Source organism: Vespula pensylvanica, chromosome 1 (assembly GCF_014466175.1).
Source record: "Vespula pensylvanica isolate Volc-1 chromosome 1, ASM1446617v1, whole genome shotgun sequence".
Classification (NCBI taxonomy): domain Eukaryota; kingdom Metazoa; phylum Arthropoda; class Insecta; order Hymenoptera; family Vespidae; genus Vespula; species Vespula pensylvanica.
In genome coordinates this window covers 8,920,027-8,943,106 of record NC_057685.1, presented here as the reverse complement: position 1 = coordinate 8,943,106, position 23,080 = coordinate 8,920,027, and the positions used below count along the sequence as shown (strand labels likewise).

At 30.6% G+C, this 23,080-nt stretch overlaps 2 protein-coding genes across 6 annotated transcripts; one reads left to right on the top strand and one right to left on the bottom strand.

The window, feature by feature from the left end:
• Window positions 1-924: 924 nt before the first annotated feature.
• Window positions 925-13,305, bottom strand: LOC122630186 (coiled-coil domain-containing protein 170). Of its 5 annotated transcripts, none has more exons than XM_043814410.1 (14): window positions 12,869-13,305; window positions 9,086-9,181; window positions 8,882-9,013; window positions 8,400-8,588; window positions 7,753-8,022; window positions 7,195-7,339; window positions 6,955-7,127; window positions 6,660-6,860; window positions 6,436-6,579; window positions 5,526-5,689; window positions 5,340-5,448; window positions 4,322-4,558; window positions 2,276-2,445; window positions 925-1,587 (listed from the first exon to the last, which is right to left on the bottom strand). In XM_043814410.1, the coding sequence occupies exons 1-14, from the start codon at window positions 13,046-13,048 to the stop codon at window positions 1,437-1,439; spliced, it is 2,361 nt and encodes a 786-aa protein (XP_043670345.1). In that variant the 5' UTR covers window positions 13,049-13,305; the 3' UTR covers window positions 925-1,436. The 5 variants fall into 5 exon arrangements, with proteins under 5 accessions (XP_043670345.1, XP_043670356.1, XP_043670385.1 ...); XM_043814421.1 differs by lacking the exon at window positions 12,869-13,305 and adding an exon at window positions 11,372-11,605; XM_043814450.1 differs by lacking the exon at window positions 12,869-13,305 and adding an exon at window positions 10,603-10,863.
• Window positions 13,306-18,779: 5,474 nt separating this feature from the next.
• On the top strand, window positions 18,780-23,043 carry LOC122630211 (probable ATP-dependent RNA helicase DDX28). The gene is made up of 7 exons (XM_043814485.1): window positions 18,780-18,973; window positions 19,093-19,308; window positions 19,386-19,700; window positions 19,775-20,032; window positions 20,109-20,222; window positions 20,317-20,708; window positions 20,780-23,043. Exons 1-7 carry the CDS (start codon window positions 18,902-18,904, stop codon window positions 21,024-21,026), a joined length of 1,614 nt encoding a protein of 537 aa, XP_043670420.1. The 5' UTR covers window positions 18,780-18,901; the 3' UTR covers window positions 21,027-23,043.
• The last annotated feature ends 37 nt before the right edge of the window (window positions 23,044-23,080 follow it).

Here is a 23,080-nt window from a genome sequence, read left to right as displayed (position 1 = left end):
GATAGATCGGTGAAAATATTGAGACATGACTTTATAGCTTCTTTCTTATTGGTTTTTATTTTATTTACATTTTGAATAATCCTTTTCATAAGAATAATGTTTTGAGCGTCGTAAGTGCGATTTTTATTACAAAATTTTAGCATCTTCATTTCATTGTCATTTTTGAAATATTGTTTTGTTCTTGTTTTTATTTACACAAATAACAAAGAGTAATGTTGTGATTTAATGAACTCTGAAATTTTTGCTTTCGATGATTTTTAAAAATTTTCGATGATCTGAACGTATTTCTCCTTTGCGAACCAGTTCCTCGAAGTGAGAGTTGTATTTAATCCGGTATCAAAAGGAGATATTAGACGAAAGTTCGTAAAACACTCGTTTGTAAATGACACGATGCAAGTAGCTTGAAAACGGGTTTTACAACTTATTCCTTTATTTCATATTAATATAAGATCGAATAGATTTGGAACAGTAGCAATATTTGTAAAATAAAAAATATGCTTTCTTTTAAACTGTCAAATTAACTATAGAGATTGATTATTAATTATATCAAAAAAAAATTATCATAATAGAAAAAAATGTTAGAAAGCTACAACAAAATCATTTAATATCAAATGATCGTTACAGATCGTAAAAACGATTTCGATCACGGTCAAAGCTTGGACTTCTGATGTTGCTGAACCAAGAAATGATATCGATTTATGATCGCTTAGTTATCAACTTATATAACTAATAATTACTCGGAATATTATCTCGATTAACCTCGAACAATAATTTCTACACTTTAATCGAATAACATTTTTTTTCATTACTCGTAGTCGTATTATTCGATTATCTTTCGCGTTAATAACTCTAGGAAAAGTTATAAATATGGTTACGAAATCCTGTATTAAATTTTTGGAAAGAAAAATAATGAAGGTTCATTTCTCATATAAAAATTTTGTTTACAAAATTATTTCTAATAATAATGAGAATAATGATAATAATAACAATAATAACCATCATCATCATCATCATCATCATCATCATCATCATCACCATAGATTGATCAGCCATAGATTTGATCATTTGTCCACAAATATACAATAATATACATATATGAACGTTTAATTATTTTCATTTGTTAAAATTTACAACTTTATGTTTTTAGATTGGATCTTTGACTTACACTTTATCCTAACGTATTGGGTATTTGTTATCACGAAAGATGAACCGTTTCAATGAATGTGGTAGAGTAACTTTGTTCATGTGCAAGAAAAATGTTCTTTCAAGTTGTAGGAAAGCGACCGTAGAAGTCGTCCGTTTAGACGAAGTAAACGGTTCGCTTTACGCATCGTTTCGTCCGCATATAAATCTAATAAGAAACGGAGATCGGCGATCAGACGCTGTCGTCGTTGATTCAAGCGAACAACCGTTCAAACGTTGAATCTTGGCCGACGTCACGGAAGTAGGCTGCTCCTTACGGGTCTCTTGTTAAAATCCTCCTCGATGTCGTGCAAATCTGGTGGATCTGCAAATCCGCTGTCTTCGTAACGCGTACATCGAGAGCCAGGTGACCTTGGTGGATGAACCGAGTGAATCGGATGAATGCTACGAACAATTTTTTAATAAATTTAATATTTTAGTTGCTTATTCTAAAAATGACCTAACATAAAAGCGTGTATTTTTCTATATACACAAGTATATATAGTATATTTAATTAATATAACATAAATATATAAGTATATACGTAAAAATAGAAACTTATATGTATTTACGTATACTTATATGTAGATTCTTATATGTACTTATTATTATATGTCACAATATTATATAGAATTATATTATTTATGTAATTATATTATAATATATATTTTCTTTTCAGTTCAATGCAAGAGAAAATAAACGATAAATAACATTTTTCCATATTTCTTACTTATACTCTACTAAAACCGTTTAAAAAATTCCGAATGAAATTCTTCAAATGTAAGATCGACCTTATTTAGTTTAATCTCAATAAAAACAACGTATAATTTGAATCATTGAATGATTTACCAATTTAAAATTTCTTCGTTGAAATTATAACAGCGTAATCTCGTTAAAGTTTCTTCTCCTTAGTTAGAATTAACGAGGTACAAAGAAAGACGAAAGAAAAGATAATACAAGAATTTATTTTCTATAGAATATTTCCAACTCGAAGAATATAGAGAACGATCTTCGTATTTTCCTGCTTAGGACGGCAAGAACACGCTCGCTCTCAAACTTATTCCCTCTCTCGTTAATATTTAACAAGGATTACCTTGTGCACCTTGAGGGACTCGCTTCCAGCGGTTCGTCGTATCTACGGGAGAGCATGGTGAAGTCACGATGGGCTGCCACCATTTTCTGCAGTCGCGTAATGATCTCGTAATCGGGAGTGCAGATTGGCTCTGACAATAATTTCACTATGGAGACGCGGAAGCTCTGCAACTGAAATAGGATATGAACGATTTGCAAGTTGTTGTATATACATATATATGTATATATATATATATATATGCACACAACTACTACAGAAACGTTCACCATCACAAGTTAGATCGTCGAAAATTGCTTTACATCGGGATGACTTGAAATAATCAAAGGTACCAAGGACCTATCGAAAATCGATTCTTCGATTCTGGGTTAGGGTCAACGTTTGCGACCTAACATTTTCGTTCATTCTCGAGGGTAAAAAAAGGTCTCGATAAAATTACAGGGGTCTGATTCGTTCGAACGATCACAGAGCATCCTTTTCGACGCTCCATTGATTTTCAAAGTTATTTCGAGCAAGGTTGCTTAATCATAAAAGAATCTATCTAGGTATATTAAAATCTAAATAAATTTATTTATTATATTTATACGCAGATGAATGTTCTTGTGCGAGCGATTAAACTTATACAATATAACATTTTTCCTTTAAAATAATTCTTCATACATACTTATGAAGCAAAGAGAAAAAAAGAAAAAAACAAAAGTATTATTTTGTAAGTACCATCGAAAAGTTTCATCGAATTCGTAACTCGTTGACTAGTGACTGGCACGTGCCAGCTCGAAGAAACGTAAGAGACGGTTTCGCGAGTCGTTTCAAAGTACCTTCGGTGAACGCGAACGTGACTCGAATGAAGATCAACGAACAACGATGTCGTATTCGTTACGAAAAAGAAGGAGACAAAGCTTGCCTTCTCTCGAAGAGTAGCTTTATGTGACAGACGAGAGAGAGAGTAGCAATAACGCGAATGGATGTCATCTGCGCGTAGTCGGTGAGATTGTTTCAATGAATTAACGAGTCCGTTTGGCCTCTGACTCGAAGAGCAACGTTACTAACTCCAGATCATCGACGAGATTCTTGTTTTGTAAAGACACCAAAAGGACCATTGTGCATACATATATTCGATATATATAAATATATATATATGTATGTATGTATGTATGAGTATATCCGTAGATCATTTTTATCAGATAAAATGATTTAAGTTGATTGTTAATTATATCAATGATAAATTATATCAATGAAAGATGTTACATAGCGATACGTATTTCTATTCTTCTTGTCTTTATTCTATCTTTTATTATCTTTTTTCTTTTTATTTTATTTTACTTTTTTTATTTTTTCATTTTATTGTTTTTTATAAAAAAGATCTCTACTACTTTATGTATTTTCAAATACCGTTCGAACGTTAGCGCAAACGTATGCCTATGAAAAAAGATGAAAAATGAGTTAAGAGAATAAAGAAATAGTTTCTTCTCTAGACGCGATGTATTACGAGAGAGAAGGATATTTTGTAAGTGTTCCATATACGTATTCTTCGTGTAGGAATTGATTTTGACAAATGAAGAAGATGCTTTTACGGTCTCGTTTCAGCTCTAATTTTACGGACGACGAGAAACGACGGAGTCAAAAGGCTCTGTATTTTAACGGGCATATCGAATTCGAAAATACGGATCACCAAACGAACCGCATTCGAACTCTGTTACAGGGGTCGAATGCAAGTAGGTTTGTAGAGGAATCACTATAAATCAAGATTGCGTGAATTCGACTTCGCGTGCCGAATACATAATGTCTTATTTGGCAAGTGTCTTACGGTAAGAGTTTCAAAGAAATAAAAATTTGCCGAAGTATTATTTTTATACAAAAAATTAGATTATAAAAATTATTTATATACATATATATATATATATTTCTATAAATAAATATTTATATTATATATATTTTTTATGAATAAATATTTATATTGTTTATTATATATTTATATTATTAATATATATATTATAAATAAAAAAAAATTTGATCATTGATTGCAATCTGTCATGTATACGTGATTACCTGAGATTCTCTTCTAGTAACCTCTGTGAGATTTTGCTTCACTTGCGCCAACTCATCTCTAAGAAGCTGCAAAGAATGATCGTTGATAGATCTTTCTTGCTCAGCCGTCTCAGACGTCGTTCTCATTTGCTCTTTCAACATGGACAGCTTTCTGGTATAACGCGTTCTCAACATCTCGCTTTCTACGAGACGTTTCTGGAGCTCTTCTATCTTCCTACTCCTTTCTAACGCCGCTATCTATATCAAGGAAACATAAGATTCGTATATTTCAATCTTAATGTAGCAGATGTCATAAATATAGAAGAGAGTTGACAATTATAGATCGTTTCTCATCAATTTTTTCTTATCGTTGAATATAAATAATATCTAATAATCAATATATGTGTATATATGTATTTATATAATAAATGAACAAGATATATGGATTGAAAATATATATATTAGATTTTATTTAATGCATGATGTTAACATTTACACAACCACAAATTCCGGATTATTCTAACACAAAAACGGCTATAATTTTGAAACAATGTAAAATAGAACGTTTATATACACGTTTATGTTCATTGTGTTTCCTGTCATGTTATGATACATCCTATATAAAATAATCTACCCAATATATTATTTTATATTTCTATAATAATAAATTTTTGAATATTTTCTTGTTTTTATCGAAAAAGTAATGTAATAATACATAAATCCATTTTTTAATATTGTTTTTTATTATTTCTATACACAAATCTATTACTTTTAAAGGAAGACATGATTAAAGTAGCCAATTGCTTAAATCGTACCTTTTACGTTATATTATAGAAAGATTGATAATAAATTAATTTGTTCTTGATAAAATAAACATCATATAACAATAGGTATCTTAAACATTAAATTAAACGATATCCAATATATTAACATATAAAAATTTTGATCAAATAGGTAATATAAATATAATAAAATGTCTTACGTGGTACGATTTGGACAATTCTTTCGTGTGTATATTTATTATTAAAATATACAATACCTTGTAATCAGCGGCTTCTGTTAATTGAGCACTCAACTCTCGATTTCGCGATTTTTCTTCCGAGAATTGTGATTGCAATCGTTCGACCTGCTTCGTTAACTTTTTCGCACTAAAAATCAAGAAAATGATAATATTTTTTTCTTTATCATTGTTTTAATTCACCGTATTCGATGCAACATCATTCACCGGAGATTCGCCTCGTCCCTTTCGCTCTGCAACAACGTCTTTATTCTCACGCTGTCCTCCTGAAGAGACAGTTTTCTACGCAGGAGATCTAAGTGAAGATCTCGCCTTTGCAATTGCTCCCGCAGAGTTCTCACGCGTCGTTGCAATTGATAAACCACAGACGTCTAAACGACAAAATAAAAAGTACGTATACGTTCGAAGGTACGAACATTCGTGAAATAAAAATTTTCCCTAAGGGATTAATCTTGAAATAACGAATTACGATAATTAATATCTAAACTACGATGGAATTGCAAACGAGAAAAATTATTTTGCAGAAAATTTGTAGAATGAAAATGTATTATCTATATTTAGGAACTTCATCGCGATCAATTTATCGTGAACTTTATATCTACATGAAATATTTATATTTTTAAGAAACAAAGATCCCGTGCAGATAGGTATCTAAAATGAGAAAATATAAAAAAAGAAGCCGATGGGACTATCCTTGAGAAACTAATGAACTATTTATATACGAAGCGAGCAAAAGTTGGATAGAGTTGGATCTCTACGAGTTTCACGAGAAAGCCGAAGGATTCTGTCGGGGTAGCATGATACTGTAAAGAAAAAAAGAGAAGTAAAAAGGAGCTGAATTCGAAATGAGAAGCACGAGAAAGCGCTAAACAGGAACGTTCTCCTTGACTGGTTTGGAGCTTGGGCTTACGTCTTTTGGGGAGGGAAGCTCATGAAAGGATCTCTCACGACGAATCCTTGGTAATGTCGTGTAGCTGGAGTACAAGTACTGGAGTACGCGAACAGTAGAATTTGCATAGAAGGATTTGAAATAGAAGATGAAGACACAAGAAGAGATATTGTAAACGTCGTTAGACAAAAAAAATTTAATAAATAATTTATCGATCGTGTCCTTCACCTTGTCCACTAATTTGTCCGTTTCTAATCTGGCGAGTTGTTCGGCCCGTACAAGCAAGGATTCAGTTTGTAGTTCGATCCCTATGTCCTCCGAAATTTCCTCCATTTGCATAGCTTTTCCTAGTCGTTCGAGAAACGTCGTGAACTATAAAATTCGTGGAAAAATTTATAAAACACGATTCACTATGTTCTTTTCTTCAGATAAAGTACACTTTGTATAATCACCGTTTGTTTGTCCCTACGCAAGGACTCTTTGGTGAGTTCACAGCTGGTCAATTCGGCCTCCAATTTGTGTATCTTCGCTTCGAGACTCGATCGTTCCTCTTCCAAATGTCGCATCTTCATCATACTCGTTTCAAGCATTTCGCTTTGACGATTGGCAGATTCCGTGGCAGCGTTCACTTTCTCTCGTAGGTTTTGAATTTTCTATAAATTAGAAAATTCAGATTTAAAAATCAAAAGGATATGAAAATCTTTTCTGAAGTATCAAAATAATGCATCACAGATAAAAGCAAAGTACCAATGCTTGATCTTTGCTCTCTGCAAGGATCTCTCTAATCCGATCCTTTATCGCATTTTCGTGAGACTCCACGAATCTACTCGGTGTACTCAAAAGAATCGCTAAAGATTCCAACAAATGTCTTAGTTCCGTTTGCAAACGTTGTTCCTTTTCCTCGCGATTCTTCAAATCGTCTATGAAGAAGAAGAAAAAAAAATATAAAAATCAATCGTATTTCTAACGAAACTAAACAAAATTTACCTCGTAATTGGCAGATCAGCGCTTCCTGATTAGATATGTTTCCTGTAGCACTCGTTATACTTCTGTTCGCGTTCACCAATTTATCTCTCAGATCGTTCATCTCTCTTTCGGCTACTCTATGTTGCATTTCTAGACATTCTTTCTCCTGATAAACATGATAGATTCTTTAACACAACTATCATTTTTATCCTTAATTTATCATTCTCTGTTTAAGATTCTTCATGTTGAGATTATTATAATACTTTTTCAATCATCTTCAAACATTGATTCATAAATAAATGTCATTATAAATCAGCAGTTTACACAATTAAATGACATTTGTCTATGAATCAAACCAACGAATATGCGAAATGATATAACTATAGAAATTCTAATTATAGAACATTGTATTTATTAGTTGTATTAATAAATAAATGTTGTTTAATTATAACAAACTTGACTTAATTATAACGTCATTTATTTATAAATCGATTTAATAAATAATATCGATAAATAGATAGGTATCGTAATAAAAATTAATTTTACTCTTCGCACGTTTAATTTCTCTTGTAACTATACCTGCCGTAAGCGTTCCAAATCGACCAGTTGTGTAGACACTTGCCTCTGGAGTTGTTCTTTTTCTGTGGTAATGCGATCTAGCGAGTCTCTGCAACTTCGAAAATCATTCTCGATACCGCTAAGTTGTGTTTCGATTGTAGTGCCCCTGTTCCGCAACCGATTCACTTCTTGCACCAATTCTTCCGCTTTGTGGATAACGACTTCCGGACTATGGTGCGCAGTTTCACAGTACTCGACGTTCAGTGCATGTGCCAGTCGCCGCACAAAATCCTTTTAACGTGAGTTCCATTTAATTGCATATCGTTAATTTTACAACAGTATTTGGTGAACCAATTAATTAATTTTTCAATAAAGGATAAGAGTTCCATTTAAATTTTATATCCAAAGGTTCAAGTATTTTAATGAGAATGTTTTAGCGCTTTGATCGTTCAATAATTTGTAAAAGTATAATTAAAATGATTAAACAAATTATCTTTATAACAATTATCCTCTTTTGTTCGTTTATAAATAAGAAACGCGTTTAAAATTTCTCATTACGATATCATTGTTTACGGAACATATTGTAATTAAACTTTTCTATTTAATAAATAAGATAAATTAATACATAAATAAGATTAATTTATTAAAGATTAATTTACATAAAATACCTGAAGATTTAATCTCGCTCGTTCTTTTAATTGTATCTCCTCGGATAAATTATGTTCAAGCTGTCGAATCTTCTTCTCGCATTCCCTGACCTTTTCTTCGTGATACTTGACATCTCGTTGTAGACCTTGTATCGTGATCTCGTTCCTTCCTTGATTCGCGTAAAGATTTCTCTCTCGCTCTTCTAATTCCTATGGATTAATACAAATATAAAAAATATTTATAAAGTATACAAATATAAAGTAAATAAAAGAAGAATAGAATGAAATGAAACTTAATTAAAAATCATCATTTTCAAACAAAATCTAATTTTTACGCACGTTGATTAACTACCTTTTTTATTTAACTTAACACTGTCTGTACTAGTACTGTATTCACACGCATAAAATTATGTATGTTTGTTTTTAACGCTATATATATATATATATATATATATATATATATATAATAAACAGATATATTAAAAAATAAATAAATCTCTCGCCTGTATGCGTTTCTTGAGACTGGAAACGATAGAATTCTGTCTGGCAGCTTGTTCTCTTAACTGATCGGCTTCCACCTGAAGTTCTACGACCCTTTGGTCCCTTGATCTGACGGTGTTCTTCATCTCCTGCAGCTAAGAAGGAAAAGCCGTTGAATTAATAATCCGACCGATTTAGCCGTCGGAACCGCACGGAAATCGTTTTACCTCGAACATCAGCCTGTCTCGCTTGTATTCGAGAGCTGCCAACTCGCTCCTCAATGTCGTCGTCAAGTCGTGAGTCATCGCATCCCCTGTGTCCAACTGTAAACGAAGAAAGGGATCCTTATACCTTCCTCCTTTTCCTTCTTTTCTTTCTCTCACATTCCTGCACCGCTTCGACTTTAAAGAATCGAAATGGACGAAGGGAAATGAACGTAAGCTTCGTGAACGTAAAAAATTAAAGTATATCGTTATATTCAAAATCAACATTAAAATATATCTAAAAATATAATATCAATGTATTTCAAAACGGAATAAAGATGAATGTGTGTACGAATGTGTGTATAAAATTAATAAACATAAATACACGCACGCATATATTATAAAATATGAATTAATGTAAAATTTTCAATCAAAACGAATATACATCTATACAGATAACGTAGAATATAATATTATTTATAAAAATATAATACATATAACAAGAAAGATCAATTAAATCGATTTCAACTTTCTACATTTCACTTTTTACATGACGTATAATCGTTTGAATGTCTCCGATAAATTTCTAAAAAAATATTAATCCTGATTTATCTTTAACAAAGACTAATACTTTCTATAGCGTTGGACTAGAACTAAATAATCACAATTTTCCTATAGAATAACTAAAAGAGAGACAGAGAGAGAGAGAGAGAGGGAGAGAGAGAGAGAGACGAAAAGAGAGAGAAAGAAATAACAAGAAAGAAAGATATTGTACAAATTCATAAATCGTGATTCTCTCCTACCGTAGAGGATTTTATTAAAATGATTTATTACTACGTCTGGGAAGTTGGTCGTTAAGAGTAAAAAATTAGTTTACTTGGCGGAAGACGGCCGCATTCTTCTTTATCTCCTACTCCTTCATAAACGCCGAGTGAAAATCACTGTTCCTACCACGTGGATTATCTTATCCGCACACCGTTAACCACCGTTGAAAAGATATTTTCTCGTCTAATGCATACACTGGAGGGAAAGGTAATTGCATTTCATCTTTCTTAGACGCTAATGCTTACGCATTAACAATCATCTTTTTGAATTCGCGACTCGAATCAAGAAGAATATTTTTATATCATGTTAATACAAATACAACGTTGTATACGTTTCTCATATTATTATATCGTAAAAATATTAAACGAGAAACTTCCTCTTGAAAATCTTTTTCGTTTCATCGATCACGTTTAAATCGTTTAATTAACTGAGTATTTTTTAATTATTATATTGCATGTCTTACGCATGTGAATATTAAAAATGAAATTAAGTATTTATTTATATTAATGTATATATAAGTTAATTATTTATAAACGTTTATTTAAATTTTATATATATTTGATTTATATATATATATATTTTTTTTATATTTTTATATATTTTATTTATTATGTATGTGTGTTATTAATTATTTGTAAAAAAATATATATACAGGAAAAATTTGTCTTATCTACTTTTAGATAAACTTATAATGGAATACTTTTTATCGAATTCACATTTTCTTGATAAACTCCGAACGGAACGGACGAGCAGTCGTCGTCGTTTTTATTCTCGAAAGGACTGAATAGTTAAACTCCAAGCGATTCGTGCCAATTTCTACGTTTGTCGTTCTTATTTTATATATATGCGAAGAAACGGAAGAACCTTAGCGAATAGATAGATATATTCTTGTCTACCAAGGATAGCAAAGGCTTACGTGACCGTCGTTCCGTACTCCGCGCGAGAAGTCACCACGACCCGACTCTGAATACGCGCTGATATCAACGATAAGATGTATATGACGGAAGATATACTCTCTTGAATCCCTCCACTGGTGTGATTTACAAACAAAAAGGAAACCATGAAATTAACGACTTGCATAAGGTAAAAAGAGAAAAATAAAGAGAGGTTATTTTTGTTTTTAATTAAAAATTAATTAGTTTTATTTTTTGCTTTTTTTTTATATAGTATAATATACTTGTGCAGATATATGGTATATTTATATAGACTATAAATATATATTTTATGTATATATAATCATATATATATATATATATATGGTTTAATTATATCAATTAAAAGTTAACAAATATAAATTTTTATCAAAACATTGTCGAAAGATGAAGTAATTATTATTTTTTCTTTTTTAATTAAGAATGACATTTATTTATTTTGTTTTTTTTTTTTATATAATGTAATATACTTTATAACGTTTAATTTTGCCAATTAAAGATTACCATATATAGAAATTCTCTTTTGTCGAGAACAAAAGTGAAAGGAACTTACTTGAGTATTCTTACAAATTTGTTTAGAAATATTCTTGTTAGCACGTATCGCACGTATATTTATACGGATTCGAAGACGATCATGGAAAGTACGAGGCGAATGCATCCGTGACATCGTTCCCGATAACTATCAGTAGGGAGCTATTACATGACAGATAATATATCGATCATCGATATAATGTTTCGACAATTTCGAAATTTAGAAAGAATGTTTCCGAATCAAATTCGACCTATTATATCATCGACATATATACATACATATATACAAACGTAAACACGTACATATATACATATATATATATATATGTACATATTTCATAAAAATCTAGAAAAATTCAGAAATAGATAAGATTTTCTTTGTATATTATCCATTTATAAAGAAAAATTATCATATCGTGACTCGTATAATTTTAATAAATTTATGAGTTGAAAAATTCGATTAATTCTTTTCGAAAGAACAACGAAACATGGAGGAAACGTGAATAAAATCGTTTATTATTCTAGTATCAGTGCATGTATCGATTAAAGAATGAACGATGAAAAAGGAATGGGAGATAATTTTAATGAAACCGGTGGTTCTCGAAGGAATAAATAAATTGAAGCTCCGTTCACGGTGGCACGCGAACACGCGGAGGATCGAAAAGGCGCGTACACACGGACCTTCGGTGGAACTGCTAAAATCGATTCAGTGTAACGCTATGGCAACGCAACCCTTGTTCGCATGCAACTCAATACATTTGCGCTTCGTCGCTGTACCTCGTGCACCTCACATTGAAGCGAATAAGAGAAAGAGAGATAGAGAGGCAAAAAGAAGGAGAAAGAGAGAGAGAGAGAGGGAGGGAAAGGTAGGATTAAAGTGGGGATAAAAAGAGAGGGCAACGTTTCGAGGGCCGCGATAACGACACTTACACGTGACGAAATTACGAAATTACGATTCGACGCATCAATTAAACGAGCCACTCGTAAATCCAACGACGATGAAATACCAAAGGGTTTTGACGAGTTGTCGCGCTTCTATGATAGACGAAGAAGGGGGAAACAAACCTTTCGATCAAACGACGAACGAATTTTCGAGGAAGCTTAAAATGAGGAAACTGAGAACACGATGAACGTATACAACTTTCTCGATAGATACGCTCGATTCCTATATTTATCGTACACATCATTACCAGAACGTTATATTATTCTATCGACAGAAATTTTATATTTTTAAAATAATAGTAATTCCACATTGAAATTAAGAAAAAAATTAAATAATTATTTTCTTTTGCGATATCTTAAGATAAGAAAGAAAGAAAGAGAGAGAAAGAGAGAGAGAGAGTAACGAGGTGCATAACACGTAAATAAATACGTGTGAGAGAAAACGACAATAAAAGAAAAGAGACAGAAAGAGAGAGAGAGAGAGAGAGAGAGAGAGAGAGAGAGAGAGTAAGGTGCGCTTGAACAATATTCAAGTTGGTGCGATAGTGTTGTGAATCGTGTTGTGAGATGGGTAGACCTTGCGAGGGGACGAGATGCAAAGAGTCTCGAATATCCTGAGATTCTCGTCGGTAAACTCGTCGGTCTCCTTTGGCTCCTTTTTCTCTTTCCTCTCCTTCCTCTCGTGCCTCCTCATCACCATCTTGTTCTCCTCCTTCTCCCCTTCCTCCTCTCCCTCCTCTTCGTCACGATCGGCCATCCTTCTCGCGTCTCTACTCGCAACGACTATCGCTCACGGCGATCGTTTCGACCTCGGCCGACGACGAGCATTCTCCTTCGTCCTCGCCGACTTTCGACGACTTTTCTTCTTCGTCTTCTTCGTCTTCTTCGTCTCCTTCTTCTTCTTCTTCTTCTTCTTCTTCTTCTTCTTCCTCTTCGTCTTTTACTTCTTCCTACTCGCACTTTCGCCTTTCCAGAGAGAACGCCGCCGTCTATTGCCGTTGACGACTAGAAAACTTGCCAGCACCAACAATCGAACCTGCGAGAGCGAGAGTGACCCTACTTTGTTTGTACTCTTATTCGTGGTGTAGACGTGGTTGGTGGGCCGATCGAAATCTATCGATTGCCCTCAAATTTGGAACTTTATACTTTCTTTTTTACTTCTTCGGAAATATTATTTTCGTTCCTCTTCTCTTTGTTGTGTATTTTCTTTTTTTTTTTTTTTAGTTTTTTATTTTTATTTTCATCTTTATTGTTTGTTTCTTTTTTTTATTTAATAAAGAATAGTATCCGAGTTACACGGAAAATAATATTTTCTTCATTTTGATCTTTCATTATCTTTTATCGTTTTTCGATTTTATTTAGAATTATAACAGATATTCGGTCGTTATATTTTTCAGTTGTAATAGTAGAAATCTGCATTATTGATTGTGATGGTAAATGTGTTAACTACAATATCGATGGGTTAGACGCACCTTATCAAGCATGGATATTGATCCTCGATAAAGTAATCGACGATCGATCAGAAAACTCGTATGATGATAGACTATATCTATACATTATTTTGGAATTAATTTTATAACTTTTTACTTGTAACGTATATGATAATTCGGTTCAGAAAGTTAACAAAATGAAATTGATTACCGATATTTATTTTTATTTATCGATAACAAAACAAAATTGACATTACCGATATTAGATAAAGAAACTTATGTTTTTAATTTTATGATGATGTCGAAGATCTTATGATATGTAATCCATGATATATTTTAAATATTCATAAACGATGTGTGCTTAAGATTATTCATCATCTTTTGCTAACAGCGTAGCGACTTCAGCGACAAGTATGGACAAAATATAAATTACAAGCACAAAAAGAAGATACTGTAATCATTAAAAGTCTATGGTAATAATGTAAATTATATTCTTTTTATACGTATTATACCAACAGAATTAAAGCGTGACAAAAATTTTTATATGGTACAAATAATAATACATCTGATAAAAGTAAGAAAAAATTACATGCCAAGCTATACTTCTCTGATCTGCATTATTTAAAAATCATAGAAAAATCTAAATCTCTAATAATAAAGAAAAAGAATTTGTTTTCTCGTATTAAAACCTTATATTTAAATAATTATTAATAATTATATAATATCAACATTAATTAAGAATAATAAAGAAAATAAAAATTTTCAGTGCTTATTTAAATCAATAGAAATAAACTTTTCACTGATTGATTACTATCGAAACAATTTTCTTTTAGATTTCGACAAGTAAAGACCGAAGTAATTTCTTTTCAAGCGGTTGAGCTTAAATAAATCATAATTACGATTATTTTAGAATTATTTAAATAATTTGGAATGTGCGAAGAGTATAACTAACTGATATTTCAACAATAATACATTTATTTAAACATTCCATAACTCGAAACATACGAAAAACTTAATTAAAATAATTTTATTTTAATTAGATTTCAATACTTCAAAATTTGAATCTCGCGGTCATCAGCTATTGTAATGTCAACAAATTTAGACTGTTAACTGACTTGGACGGTTACTGGATCAGTATCCTTCTGGATTTCGACGAGCAGATATCGAAACTCTCTCTTTCTAAACGTAAAAACTTAAAAATTAATACTTTCGGTAAATTTAAATTTATCTAAACAATATAAAAGTACGCGATATTAAATAAATTAATATTTAACACAATGATAAATTCATTTAAATATTAGACGACTCGGAATACCTGTTAAAGATAAAATAATTTTAATTTATTTTCTATTAAACTAATGTTTTGAATTCACGAAACTTAGCTTCATCTAATATCAACAAAAACAAATGTTTGACAGACTGAGGGTTACCGGATCAATTTTCTTTTGTATTCCGACGAGTAAACATCTCCTTCAGAATGTCTTTCCTGCAAATATCGACGAAGTCTTAAAATAAATATATTTTTATAAGTACAATATTTCTTCAATAATTATAACAATATAGCAGCTTCTTATTATAACAGTGATACTAATAATTTTGCTTTTATTTTTCCGTTTCAGAACTTCAATGCAATGTTACAAAATAATCAAGTATTTCTATCGCTAAAATAAAAATATCGCGAAGTAGAAGCAGTGTTTATTCATTCGCGTTTCGCGATTTGAAAAACAATAAATGTTTTTATATCGATTGCGTGCAATGCAGTCGTTAAAGTGAGTGTTTGTTCGCAAAGTTTTTTATTTTTTTAACAGCCGTACAGACTGTATCTATAAAAGACAGTAGAGTTTCCTGAATTAACTTCAGTGATCGTTCGTTAAAAAATAATTACCACGTATTAGAGTCAGTATATTATAGAAGAGGATCTCAACCTACAGCGATGGCGACCTATCTCATTTTCAACTATTTACGAATCATTCACCCTCAATTTCGATCTAAACCGCAATCGAGTGTTTTGGAGCCATCGTAGAACTTCTGAAGTAGTAAGTGAATTTTTAAGTTCCTCCGATCACTGAATCATGTAAACGAAAGATCCGAATCGACACAGTTAGTTATTAAAGTTGTAATTAATTAGTAGAATATAGAAATTTCTACAGAAATTCACTACAGAATTTTTCCTACAGAAAATTTTTCGTGAATAATTTCTTATTTTTCGATTTATTTATTAGATTATATAGTATATAGTGTTTTATACACGTTTATAATTATTTGAAATTTGAATATTTCAATACATTTTTAAATATTTTTCTCTCTCAGAAATAATAAAGAACGAGTTCTAATAAAGAATAAACAAAAAGACATTCGTGATGGATAATCTTTGGATTACAAGCAAGATTGAAGTGATTTTCCTTTTAGATTTTTCATTAATAAAAATTTATTAAATATTTAATCAATTTCGTTGATGAAAGAAAAGTCTTAATAAAGTCATTGTTTTTAAATGAAAAAAGTTGAGTAAAGTTATTGATAAAAGAAAAAGGGAGTTGTAAAGTCATAGCATATTGGCTCTAAAATAAGTTAATCAATTTTTAATTGAGAATTTTCAGCAATTAATATACTAATTCTCATTTCTCTTATGTTGCGAAAAAATATCTCTCGAGAAGGTAGTAATCAGTTTCTATCCAAAGAGATAAGGTTTTTGCTTTCCAGGTAAGTTAGCGTTGCATTAGAGTTTCCTTTCATATTGTAAAATCTGGAATCGAATTTCACTATTATACATTTTGAATGATGATCATGTTAAATTAGGGTACAAAGCAAAAGCTATATGCCGAAAAAATTTTCTGTGGCTCAAATGGACAATTACAAGCTATTCAGTTATTTTAGAAAATTTCTGAAACCAGTACCTTTCGAGAATGGCTCTTAGTCATATTTTAATTTTACCATATTGTCACTCAAAATGTACCTTATGGTGACGCGAGTAAAGGTACATTTGAAAAATTGAGACGACGTAACATTCCATCTCCGTCTCCATATTGCCTCGCGTACGCAAGTAGAATTATTTGATATTTATATTTTCGTTATCAAAATCGAGTCTCATACATTTTTCATTCTTCTTTGTTTTAAAATTAAATTAAATTCATAGTTTCATCTTTCATAAATAGTATATTTCTTATTTCTATAAAACTAAGCTTAAAGTTATAGTCACGAAATGTATAAGATATGACAATTGTGAGGATCACTAAAATTGCGTAGATTAAGAATATACATAGCACACTTTTTAAAATCATGAAGCGAATAAGAAATGACAAATGTAGAAAATACTGAAACTGTAGAATAAACATACTTAAATATATATATCTTGTTCTTCATTTTCAAAGGTAGGATGCTATTAATTAAACCTTATAATTTATACTTATTAATTAAATAATATTTTACTAATTAAACCTAAATAATTCCTTCAATAATAGGAATGCTGTTAAAGTTTAAAACTTCTTCAATTTTGATAGAAGTAATTCAATATAAGTTCCGGAATATATCGAGTAATGGAATATGTCAAGTATTTCCGATAGACTAGGTAGGATACTCGCGTGGGTGAGCACGTTTAGGATTAAGCTTATGCCGGGAATTAGGTAGTGAAAATATGACCGGACGTACTTAATAGGACCGATCTTCCTATATTCAGCAAATAAACAGTCATCTCTATATATAGAAACGCATATAATAATTTAACCAATTACTCTAGATTAATTATTCTAGTCTCTTTCGGATGGGATTTAATTCAATTTTCAATTCCTTGGGTGTGGGCCTTTTGGCGCGATTTCTCTTCTTCTTTTTCTTTCCTTCTCTTTCTTTCTTTCTTTTTCTCTCCTTTTCTCTTCTTTCGATTTCTTTTTTCGCGATGGGCAGAATAGAAAGAATAGCAACGCAAGTGTCAGAACTAATTCTAGGAGACTTCTACTGTAGACTAGTTTTAGTAACAATCAAAATTTCAAATAGAAGATCGATCATGTTAAAAAGTGTTAAAATGAAGCTACCGATGTTGCGACGGTCCTGTTATCCGTAAGTATTCGCAATCAACCATCTTTAAAATAACGTTATGAGCCTGAATTCTCGATAAATTCATATTACTTCGACAACACGGCTTTTAAAGTAAAATCACCGTTATTTTTAAACTTTGATTAAAAATCCTGTAGTAGACTTCACTTTATTACTCAACATTTCGAATAGGAGATCGATCGTATTCAAAAATGATGTATGAAGCTAACGATGTTACGATGGTCTAATTATTCATAAGCGAGGACTTACCCTTCTCAAGTTAGCATTGAAATCTAAATTCTCAATAAGTAGTAAGTCACTCAGGTATCGCATATTTTAGATTAGAGTCACCTAATCATCAGTTAACCCGCGGATCTCTAGACTCGGCAATCTCCACGTGGTGAGATCTGAGTCAGTATTGCAATATATTGAATACTACCGGGCGAATGGCTACATATTCAGCATATTTTCAAAATCTTTTGAACCAAATTTTGACTAAACATTAAGATATTATTATTTTATATTGTTAATAACATTTGCACAAATAAATAGATTGGATTCTGCGGATAAATATATAAAGTACATAAATTTGTGACAAAAATCAAGATTTTGTTGATTATTTAGTAAAAGATAATGATTGATTAATATATACTTATATATTATATATTATTTTTATAAAAATCAAAACGTTAGCTCATTTCCACACTATCTATAAAATAAAATTTTCAGCATTTCTTTTTTCGTGATTTCATTAATTTTCGTATTAATTGTTTATTATTTTCTTTACATTTATATCGCAAAATAAATGCATATCAATGCTATCTATTACGGATTACTGTGACAGACACGCCATCATTAAAGAAGAATATAAATATGGGAAGTGTAATTTACAACCTACTAACACTTTCTATTTTAACGGATACTAATCCGATCGATTACGTATGAGTGAGGTATAATCTACACAATTTATAAACTGATACGACAATCGCATGGTGGCGACAGTGTTCCCCCACATACGTTTGCAGTTCATATTTTGTCCATAATGTCGCTGCAGTCGCACACGTTTTCACAGCGAAAGGTGATGAATTATCTTAATGTACACAACTTTGTAATCTTTCTGAACAGAATAGGATTGAGAAGCAAAACGGGTTAAAATGCTTTTTCGATTTTGTAATTTATGTTATAAAGATGTAGGTGTGTCGATTGTAAATTTACGGAAATACGGAGTAAGTTAATTTCAACTTTAACATGATTTTCGAATAGGTTATGTTTCTTTTAAACCGGTATATTTTCTTTATATATTCTTTATCTGTTTTCAATATTTATATACTTTTATTGAATTTAGAAAAGAGTTAGTACCAAACGTTTTAAGAAAGGTAAACTCGAAAAAGAAACGTTGATCCATGACCAAATAAATACAAAGAAGCCAATAATTGTGTGCAAACGCCCAGTATTTAATTTCTACGAAGGTCAAAGTTATTCACAGTACGAAAAAATACCAATAGCTAGTCAAGGATGGCATCATCCAAAATCTAGAGGAGATTATTTTTTTGTATATCCAGTTTGTATCATTTGTTTAAGTATTTTTATATAACGTCATACTCTTAAAAGACATGCTTAACAAAAGTTACTTTTTAGGAACACAAGTTAAAATCTGATCAAACGATTGTAGAGTCTACTTTTGAGAATTATGATTTACACTCTTCATTATATAAGAAATTGCAGGAATTAGGTTTTATAAAACAGTTGGAAATTCAAGAACATGCTATACAAAAAATTTTAGATGGTCAAAATACTGTATTAGCTGCTGAAACTGGATGTGGAAAAACATTAGCATATCTTGTTCCTCTAATAGATCAAATTTTAAATTGGAAACCATTATTACAAAGACCTTTTAATTCTCCATTAGGATTAATTATAACACCAACTCGAGAATTAGCTGTTCAAATAGGGGTTTGTTGTTTGTATATATCTGTCTGTATTATATAAGAGTTTGTAGTTAATATTAATATATATTTATTTATTAGATAGAGGCAAAACACTTATCAAAAGATCTTGGTATTTCAACAAAAATTTTGACAGGTGGTAAAACAAAAAAATTGGTATTACGTTTACCATTGAATGATGTTGATCTTGTTGTAGCCAGTTTTGGAGTTATCAGTAAATTATCCACTATTGGACTTTATAAATTGAATTGTGTCAAACATATTGTTCTGGATGAAGCAGATGCATTATTTCATGAGACATTTGAAAAAAAACTTAAAGTATTTATGAATAGATTAAAGGTCTGTATAGATTATATATTTTACATATGATTTTACAGGATAAACAGTAATAATCTTTTTCTTTACTATAATATAGATTGGTAATCAGCAAACAATAGATGAAAATGGGATACCTAAAAATACTCAATTGACATTAGCTTCCGCTACAATGCCCCAAAGAATTTCTGAAGTTTTAGGAGACATAGTAAATGTAGGTTTCATTAATAACATATGAGAATGAGAATAATTATACTAACCAAAAGTATAACTTGTTTATAATGTAACAAATACATTCATTATTTTAGGTCAATTCTCTAGTTCAAATAGTTTCAGAAAAATTGCATCATGTTCTAGTACCTCAGAAATTTATGAGATTGGGACCAAGTGAAAAACCGTACGAATTATTAAAATATATAAAACCAAAAATTAAATCTAAAGAACCAATAATCATATTCAGTAATAAGAATGCTACTTGCGATTGGATTAGTATGTTCTTACACGAATGTGGTATTAATAATGTGCATTTGAATGGTAATATGCCTTTAATAATTAGACAAGGAAAATACAAAGAATTCCAAACTGGAAAAGTTAATATATTATCAACTACGAATATAGGATCTAGAGGGTTGGATACCTTCATGGTCCGACATATATTGAATTATGAATTTCCATTGGATACTTCTGATTATATTCATCGGTAAGAAGGCTTATTTAATTCATTTTTACCATTCCAGAACGTAAGGAAAATTTTTTTTTGTGGATTTTCAGATGTGGTAGGGTTGGAAGGGTAAACAGTCATAAAGATTGCAAAGTAATCAATTTTATTAGTAATTATCTAGAAATTCAGATAGCTCAAAAGATCGAAAGAGCCTTTCGCAGAGGAAGACCAATACCTATCTTCAATATAATGATGAATAATATGAAAGAAGATGTTGAACCTCTAATCTCTTCCAATGATATCTTGCAAAATGATATAATTCAAAACATAGATGAGGAAAATAGTATTCCTTATTAATAAATTTATGAATTATATTAATAAAACACGCGACATATATTTTTCAAAAATATTTTCAAATCTATAGATATATTATTAAACCTAATCAATGTGAGATATGATCACTCGACTATAGGAGAATATATACGAGAGAATTTCCCTCGTTTAATATACATTCGTTTCCTAATTTAATTAGCTTGTATGAGGCCAGTGTGATTATTCTTTCGTGTAAGAATTCAATGACGAAACCCTCGCAATGCCTACCAACACGATCATCTGATTAGATAGGTATCGTTATTTCTAATTTGATGTAATCTTTTAAAAACGGATTTTATTCTTTTGCCCTGATAGTTAATTTCCTATCTTCGCATAAACACAAATGTTTAAAATTTAAATAGAATGTCTTATTATTTTCGTTGTTTTTTGCAAATTAAAAAATTTAGAATATATTTTTAAATCGTTTCTTTTCGTCTGTACGAATTCCTAAATTTTAAAGTTTTAGTAGAAGGTAGCAGAAAGGTTTATGTTCATCCATATGTACTGTATCCTGTCGTGTCCACTGACACACCCACACTGGACACCCACGCGCGGCAAATAGTAATACTATAAGCCAGAATATACGTCTAGACCAGTTTATTACTCACTTTGCGTTTTAGTGAAATTAAACGTGGTCAACGCACGCTGTCGTTTTACTTTAGCCGGCTTCGTTCATGTGGGTGTGTCGTGGACAACTAAAATAGTGTCGCTAAACAATATCATCGCGTGTTTCTTATCTCTTTTGAATTAACAGCTGGTCCGAATTAAATTCAAAAATTTCGTTTAACCCTTTTGATACTATGGGTGCGTATACAATACACGTTCATAAAATTAAACGGTACAATGTCATACAATCGTATGTAAGTATTAAAGTTACATCTGATGTACAATTATCTTTTTAATTTTGCAATAGCTATTCATAAAATGTTTATGAAAATATTTTTCTGTATTTACTTTAAAGCTCTTTAAAACAAATGAAAAGTTCGATTAAATAAAAACAGAAGAATTTGATTTATAATAGATGTATTATATATCAAAAAGTAATAGTGAAGATAGGGGGTAATTTAATGTGAGACTGAAATAGCATGAAGCGTGTATGAATTGTATAAAAATATACCATTAGATAACTTGTTTATTTCATTAAAGAGTAGAATATTTAAACAAGGAATCTTCGCTTTATTAGTATTAAAAGATAATAATCAGAATATTAAAATAAGCATAATAAATAGGATAAATCATGATGTAAGTTCAATAGAGCATAAATTTAATACTTAAAATTCAGATTACGAAGTAAAAAGGTTACGAAAAATTGATATATGTAGGAAACCAAAGAATACTGATTAATGCCGATTAATAAAAATTACATAATGAGAGACTATTTTGTAAACAATACATTACATTTATCTAGAAATTTACCATTTATCTATTACATAGGATTTATCTAAAAATTTACCATTTATTTATTTCATACCATTCATCTAATCTAGAAGAAGATTCGGAATAATAAAACATTTGTATTATATAATTATCAATCTGTGTATATTCTAGACTTGATTATGTATACAAGAGCTTCTAAAAATATTGTAAAGCATCATTCAGAATCGTGAATAGAAAGAAATATTGTTATGATGATATTACAGTCATACATTGGAAAAAAATCATGTATTATACATCGATAACTGATTCATAAGTCTTGCCTTATTCATTAAGTTGCATAATAAAAGAACTTACGCATGTGGAACGGTGAGGAAACATAGAAAGGGATTACCGGAAATGTCGAAGAAATTAAAGAGAGAGGAAATAAGTTTCAAAAGCACAGACATTTCATTAGCATTGAAATGGAATGATAAGAAAGAAATATGGATGTTATCTGCATTACGTAGTACTAAAAAAAAAAAGAACAACTAAAAACTGAAGAGGCCATTTATAAATCCAAATGCATTAAAAATTGTAGTCATGTGTGCAATAAATAAAAGGGGTATGGCATTAACGGTTTAAAATACTTCAAAATGTTATGACTATACTTTTTTATATTTTAT

Excerpts from the sequence above, each read along its gene's own strand:
- LOC122630211 (XM_043814485.1), top strand. The coding sequence starts at position 18,902 with ATGCTTTTTCGATTTTGTAATTTATGTTATAAAGATGTAGGTGTGTCG. Across the intron at positions 19,701-19,774 it reads AATTAGCTGTTCAAATAGGG|ATAGAGGCAAAACACTTATC; the intron begins GTTTGTTGTTTG and ends TTTATTTATTAG. Across the intron at positions 20,223-20,316 it reads TTTTAGGAGACATAGTAAAT|GTCAATTCTCTAGTTCAAAT; the intron begins GTAGGTTTCATT and ends TCATTATTTTAG.
- LOC122630186 (XM_043814410.1), bottom strand. The coding sequence starts at position 13,048 with ATGGCCGATCGTGACGAAGAGGAGGGAGAGGAGGAAGGGGAGAAGGAG. Across the intron at positions 5,449-5,525 it reads AGGGACGAGGCGAATCTCCG|TGCGAAAAAGTTAACGAAGC; the intron begins GTGAATGATGTT and ends CTTGATTTTTAG. Across the intron at positions 1,588-2,275 it reads AGTCCCTCAAGGTGCACAAG|CATTCATCCGATTCACTCGG; the intron begins GTAATCCTTGTT and ends AATTGTTCGTAG.